At 42.6% G+C, this 6,889-nt stretch overlaps 1 protein-coding gene across 1 annotated transcript in view; it reads right to left on the bottom strand.

Annotated features, from left to right (window-relative positions):
* The window catches only part of SBNO1 (strawberry notch homolog 1 (Drosophila)), a 100,875-nt gene that overhangs the window by 38,466 nt on the left and 55,520 nt on the right, over nt 1-6,889 (bottom strand). Inside the window, exons 15-20 of the mRNA XM_011948584.1 lie at nt 5,004-5,201; nt 4,161-4,328; nt 3,896-4,071; nt 3,316-3,447; nt 612-751; nt 523-538 (exon numbers count right to left, since the gene is read on the bottom strand). Coding sequence (XP_011803974.1) covers nt 523-538; nt 612-751; nt 3,316-3,447; nt 3,896-4,071; nt 4,161-4,328; nt 5,004-5,201 — 830 coding nt within the window. The remainder of the gene's footprint in view (nt 1-522; nt 539-611; nt 752-3,315; nt 3,448-3,895; nt 4,072-4,160; nt 4,329-5,003; nt 5,202-6,889) is intronic.

Genomic DNA, 6,889 nt, shown 5'->3' with positions numbered 1-6,889 from the left:
ACCATGTTAGCCAGGATGGTCTCGATCTCCTGACCTCGTGATCCACCCGTCTCAGCCTCCCAAAGTGCTGGGATTGCAGGCTTGAGCCACCGCGCCTGGCCTTTTTTTTTTTTTGAGATGCAATCTCCCTAATGTTGCCCAGGCTGGAGTGCAATGGCTCAGCTCACTGCAGCCTGCGCCTCCCAGATTCAAGTGATTCTCTGCCTCAGCCTCCTGAGTAGCTGGGAGTACAGGTGCGTGCCAACACACCCAGTTAATTTTTGTATTTGTATTTTTAGTAGAGGCTGGGTTTCATCATGTTGACCAGGCTGGTCTCAAACTATTACCTCAAGTGATGCACCCACCTTGGCCTCCTAAAGTGCTGGGGTTACAGGCACAAGTCACTGCTCTCAGGTCAGTTTTTCTTTTCTTTTGATAGAGACAGGGTCTCACTATGTTGCCCAGGCTGGTCTCAAACTCCTGGACTCAAGTTATCCTCCCACCGTGGCCTCCCAACATATTGGGATTACAGGCATTAGCCACTGTGCCTGGCCTAAACCTAGGTTTTGATATGCACAAATTTACCCAATGATTCCTAGCTGGATAATTAAGTGAAATCCAGTTGTAGGAACTTACCGAATTGTTGAATTGCTCTATCAGCGCTCCAGGGTAATTCTAAAGTCATATGAACTCTTCGTCTTTGATTTTTAGCTCTCCTATCTGCTTGTAATGAAATACCTGAGCTGGCAGCTTCTGAGATGATAGCAATATTCTGTGTCAAATATAAGAAAAAGAAAGTCACCTTTGCATAAGAACAAGCAGGCCAGTGCCTTAAATGAAGTCCTTCAGCAGACTGCTTACTCTCTCCTTCTTTCTCAACAATAAGACTCCCAATTTTATTTCCCAGTCTCCCTTACAGCTAAGTGTGAACATTCTCCAGCCAGCAAGGTGTAGGTAAAATGTATGATGTACAGGAAATGTCCTTAAAAGGAGGCGACATGCCCTTCTCATCCCCTTGTCTCCTCTCTTTCAGGTAAAATGTAGAGGTAGCGACAGAGTCTGAAGCAGGTATCTTGGAATACAAAGGTAACTTGGAAATGGAGGCCCAAGTAATTTAATGAACAACACGGAAGATGCCTGGGCTTCAAGGGGGCATACAAGCCCTGCTCCACCTACCCAAATGTGTCCATGAGAGAAATAATCTTCCCTCTTATTGAAACGAATACTTAACAGACTTTGTATTTTCTGTTATTTAGCAACCAAAACTAATTCCAACTAATGTAATTCCTAATGCATAAGGGTGTAGATTAATGAAGCAATTACATAAAATAACTAATACCTGTACCTACAATCTTGAAAATATGTATCATTAGCTTTTTGTATATATATATTTTTTGAGACAGGGTCTCACTGTGTCACACAAGCTGGAGTGCAGTGGTGCAATCATAGCTCTCCACAGTTTTCACCTCTCAAGCTCAAGCGATCCTTTCACCTCAGCCTCCTAGTAGCTGGGACTGTGGGCATGTACCACTATGTGACTACTTTCCCTGTACGGGGGGAGGGGGGTCCCACTATGTTGCCCAGGCTGGTCTCAAACTCTTGTAATCCTAGCACTTTTGAGAAGTTGAGGTGAATGGATCATTTGAGGTCAGGAGTTCAAGACCAGCCTGGCCAACATGGCAAAACCCTGTCTCTATTAAATATACAAAAATTAGCCAGGTGTGGTGGTTTGTGCCTGTATTCCCAGCTACTTAGGAGGCTGAGGCAGAGAACTGCTTGAACCCGGGAGGTGGAGGTGGCAATGAGCCGAGATCGCACCACTGCATTCCAGCCTGGGGGACAAAGTGATGGTCCTTCTCAAACAAACAAACAAAAACTCTACAGAAAAAGTCTCTGGGTCAGCACAGTAGCTCACGCCTATAATCTCGGCATTTTGGGAGGCAGAGGTGGGCACATCACTTGAGGTCAGGAGTTCAAGACAAGCCTTGTCAATATGGTGAAACCTGTCTCTGTCAAAAAATACAAAAATTAGCCAGGCGTGGTGGCGCGTGCCTGTAGTCCCAGCTACTCGGGAGGCTGAGGCACGAGAATCACTTTGACCCAGGAGGCGGAGGTAACAGAGTTAAGATCACGCCACTGCACTGCACTCTAGCCTGGGCAACAGAATGAGACTCTGTCTCAAAAAAAAAAAAAAATGGAGTCTCTGGAGGCACCCAAAATCTCTACAATGGTTGGATATGGGAATGTAATCTATAAGCCATTTACAGTAAATCATCTTAATATAACATGATACAGCAATAAAATACACAGTGAAACCAAAGTTACTAGCAATATGGACACACATAAATATTTTAGACTCAAAATCAGAATGACACTACAATGACATTAGATGTCACAACACCAAGATGAACTAAGAGAACTTTTTTTTTTTTTTTGAGACAGTTGCCCAGGTTGGAGTGCAAAGGTGCAGTCTTGGCTCACTGCAACCTCTGCTTCCCAGGTTCGAGCTATTCTGCTGCCTCAGCCTCCTGAGTAGCTGGAACTACAGGCACCTGCCACCATGCCCGATCAATTTTTGTATTTTTAGTAGAGGTGGGGTTTCACCATGTTTGCCAGGCTGGACTTGAACTCCCGACCTCATGATCCGCTCGTCTTGGCCTCCCAAAGTGCTGGGATTACAGGCATAAGCCACCATGCCCGGCGTGAACGAAGTGTTTTACATCATGATTAAGTATTTCAAAAGCCTCCAAAGCACTCAAGAGCCATATCTAATTCTATGCATTATACACAATACTTATTATATTCAATGATAAAATAATAAAAACATGTAAAATATTCACTGAGTAAGGGCAACTACTAAAAAAATATGTGTAATAGCTCTGTTGCCCAGGCTGGAGTGTAATGGTGCGATCTCGGCTCACTGCAACCTGTGCCACCAAGGGTTAAGCTATTCTCCCACCTCTGCCTTCTGAGCAGCTGGGACTACAGGCATGCACTACCACACCCAGCTAATTTTTTGTATTTTCAGTAGAGACAGGATTTCACCATGCTACCCAGACTGGTCTCAAACTCCACAGCTCAAATGATCTACCCGCCCTGGCCTCCCAAAATGCTGAGATTACAGGCCTGAGCCACTGCACCTGGCCAATACTTATTATATTTAATGACAAAATAATAAAAACACAAACAATATTCAGTATGTACAATTACTAAAAAATACAGAATGACAATACTCAATGGACATAACTTATATTAAAAGGAAAAAACTCTTCTGAAGCTTAATCTAAACATATGGGCATTGTTCTTTTCACTGAGAAGCATCCCAGTAAAACAAACCTTATCTCCATCCATAAATCGCTGTTTTTCTGTGATGTTTAGTATTTCCACAGGCACATCAAGTTCAGATCTTGACTCATAAGATATGCTTCCATCATCATTGCTCACAACCCGTCCCTTGCGGCCGGTCATCTGAGAAGCCAAACAATGTCATTATAATGAAGGTATCTGACTGCGGTGGATGGACTCAGTGCCTCTTTCCTTAAAGACACTTGGGAGATAAGAGCACAGGCTGTGCTGCACCAGGCACTGGAGGATACAGAACACTGTAACATAGTCCCTGGAAAAAGCTTGACACATGGCCACGATCACAAAAGATGCATGACAAGTGCAGTAACTAGGACCAGTGGCTCAGATATTGGAGGCAGCAGTTCATTGGGTGCAGGATGACAACAAAGGTAGAACAATTCTATGATCTAAGAAATTCTATGATCTAATTCTATGATCTAAGAAATTTAGATTATGATCTAATTCTATGATCTAAGAAATTTAGATTATTATGTGATGATACTATAAATGCAACTCATTTTACAGGGGTTCAAATGGCAAAAATGTCACCAAGAGATACAGGCCTATTTACCTCAGCAACGTTCTCAGGGCCACCAAGTTCATCGATAAGTTCATCCAGGGTATTAGGGGGGAGGTCTTCAGCTAATTTTTCTAGCTTATCAAGCAGGTCTTTCTTCATCTGCTGAGCCCTTTCCACAGCATCCTGACTTGTTATAAGGCTATTGTTACTGTTGGTATTACTGTTAGCTAGGTAAAGAACATTTGTTAAAAGTTAGTACAAAGTTTAAATATTTTTATTTAAGAGTATTTCAAAAAGGAAGTTTCTATATGGATACCTGGTGTACTGTTAGGAGCAGGTGAGATAACTGGTGTAGATGAAAAACTAGGTCGTTTTGATCCAAGACCTGATGCTAATAAGGCACTTTGAATAGAATCTGGATCTATACTTTTCTTCTTTTTTTTCTCTTTGTTTTTCTTGTGGTCTTTTCTGATTAACCAGGGATCTGAGTATTAAGGAAAGATGTATGTCAAATTACTTGTTAAAACAAGTACAGGATCTTCAAAGGAAACAGCCTTTGACATTTTTTCTTTTTTGAGACAGAGTTTCACTCTTGTTGCCCAGGCTGGAGTGCAATAGCGCAATCTCGGCTCACTGCAACCTCCACATCCCAGGTTCAAGTGATTCTCCTGTCTCAGCCTCCAAGTAGCTGGGATTACAGGCATGTGCCACCACACCCGGCTAATTTTGTATTTTTAGTAGAGAGAGGGTTTCTCCATGCTGGTTATGGTTAGGCTGGTCTCGAACTCCCAGCCTCAGGTGATCCGCCCACCTCAGCCTCCCAAATTGCTGGCATTACAGGCATGAGCCACCGCGCCTGGATGAAGTTTTTTATATTGTTAACTGATAATTGATCACCACCTACATTAGTCATCCATACACCACAGGGTACAAATCCATGTTTTCAAGTTAAAAATAACTGCACAAAATTGAGGTTATCTTCTCACATATATGAGGCTGAAACCTCCAGAAGGTAGATAAGCCTGGAGCTCTCCACCAAGCAAAGATTAGAATCTGTGTGATCATTTGTACTGTATAGAAGAAAAGGTTTCATATCCCATTTTCAAATACACTGAAATATTAATTATGCCTTCGTGCATATTTAATATACTGAACTTACCATTTTCATCATCCTCACTAGACTCATCTCTAAATGGGTTGAAATCGTCATCATCTCCAGAACTCATGTTTTTAGAGCTCTCATAGTCACTTTCTTCATTATCAGAGGCATCAGATTCACTTCCACTGTCATCAGAACTGCTACCAGTAAGGCCACCTACTTTTCGTACTTTTTTGGCTTCTCGAGTTATTTCTTCACCTACCCCCAGCCACAAACAAGAGGGTCAGCCCAAATTCAATGTTTCTTAAGATACAGTACATCATATTTAGTTCATGAATTAATTCAAATGAAAAGTGCAGAGGAAAAGTATTTATGTAAGTCAAAGAACAAACAGAATTCACAAGCCAGTGCTAACCTTTTGGACTCCCATAAAAAATAAGGTTATAAACATTTATTCTGAAGAAGAGACTGGATACAGAAGTACTAAGTCAAGACCGCCTTCAAGTGTACCAGTTTCAAAACAAATTCAGGACAACAGAGTAAAAGCAGAAACTCTGGCACAGTCACAATTTGTGTATTGGATTTGAGAAGAGTCCTAATAATTATAGGTTTATAGACACAGAATACTTAGAAAATCAACAGAAAATCAATTTATAAAACCTTTTTATTTTTGGAGATAGGGCTTCACTCTGTTGCCCAGCCTGGAGTGCAGTGCCATAATCATAGCTCACTGCAGCCTCAACTTCCCTGGCTCATGTGTTCCTCCCACCTCAGCCCCACAAATACCTGGGACTACAGGCACATGCCACCATGACCAGATATTTTTTTTTTCCCAGTGTCTCACTCTGTCTCCCAGGCTAAAGTGTAGTGGCATAATCTTGGCTCACTGCAACCTCCGCCCCCTGAGTTCAAGTGATTCTAATACCTCAGTCTCCCGTGTAGCTGGGATTATGAAGTGCCCTGCCACCAGGCCCGGCTAAGTTTTGTATTTTAAGTAGAGATGGGGTTTCGCCATATTGGCCAGGCTGGTCTTGAACTCCTGACCTCAGGTGATCCACCTGCCTCAGCCTCCCAAAGAGCTGGAATTACAGGTGTGAGCCACCGTGCCCAGCAAGAAGTCAACTTCTAAAACCCAAACAGGGCTAGGTGGGATGGCTCACACCTGTAATCCCAGCACTTTGGGAGGCCTAGGCGGGCGCACTGCTTAAGCTCAGGAGTTCAAGACCAGCCTGGCTAACATGGCGAAACCCCATCTCTACTAAAAATACAAAAATTAGCAGGGCACAGTGGTGCAGCCCTGTAATCCCAGCTCCTTGAACCCAGGAGGCAAGAGTTGCAGTGAGCCAAGATGGTGCCACTGTACTCCAGCTCAGGTGACAGGGACTCTGTCACTTAAAAAAAAAAAAAAAAAAAAGGCTCTTTTAAAGAAGACTACTGAAACACCCAGCTCTCTATATATTAAAAAATAAGTTTCACAATATACAAAGACACAGGTTTTAGTTCCCATGCATCATTAACTATCTCTGTGAACCTAGGAAAACTCTTTAACCTTTAAATCTTTCTGTGCTTTAGTGACCTCTATCTATAAAACTGGAAAAATAAGATCTAATTTCATATGGACCTCTGCCAGGTTATATGGTAGAATGTATATAGCCAAGTGCTTAACACACTGCCAACCACCAGTGAATTGCTCAATTCCTAATTTAAAACGGGGATAACTTGTGCATTCAAAATTGTACAAGTGACAGTGAAAATTTGGAATCATTTGTGAATTCATGGAAGGCAGTTCATTCCCAAAATATAGCCACTTTAAAATGCTTATGTTTGTGGTATTTTCGACATCAACTATTCTTTTTGATCTCAGCTCACTGCAAGCTCCGTCTCCCGGGTTCACGCCATTCTCCTGCCTCAGCCTCCCGAGTAGCTGGGACTACAGGCGCCCGCCA

Source organism: Colobus angolensis, unplaced genomic scaffold, assembly GCF_000951035.1.
Source record: "Colobus angolensis palliatus isolate OR3802 unplaced genomic scaffold, Cang.pa_1.0 Scaffold28, whole genome shotgun sequence".
In the NCBI taxonomy this organism is placed as follows: domain Eukaryota; kingdom Metazoa; phylum Chordata; class Mammalia; order Primates; family Cercopithecidae; genus Colobus; species Colobus angolensis.
The sequence above is the reverse complement of the archived record's forward strand: the minus strand, read 5'-3'. Positions and strand labels throughout refer to the sequence as shown.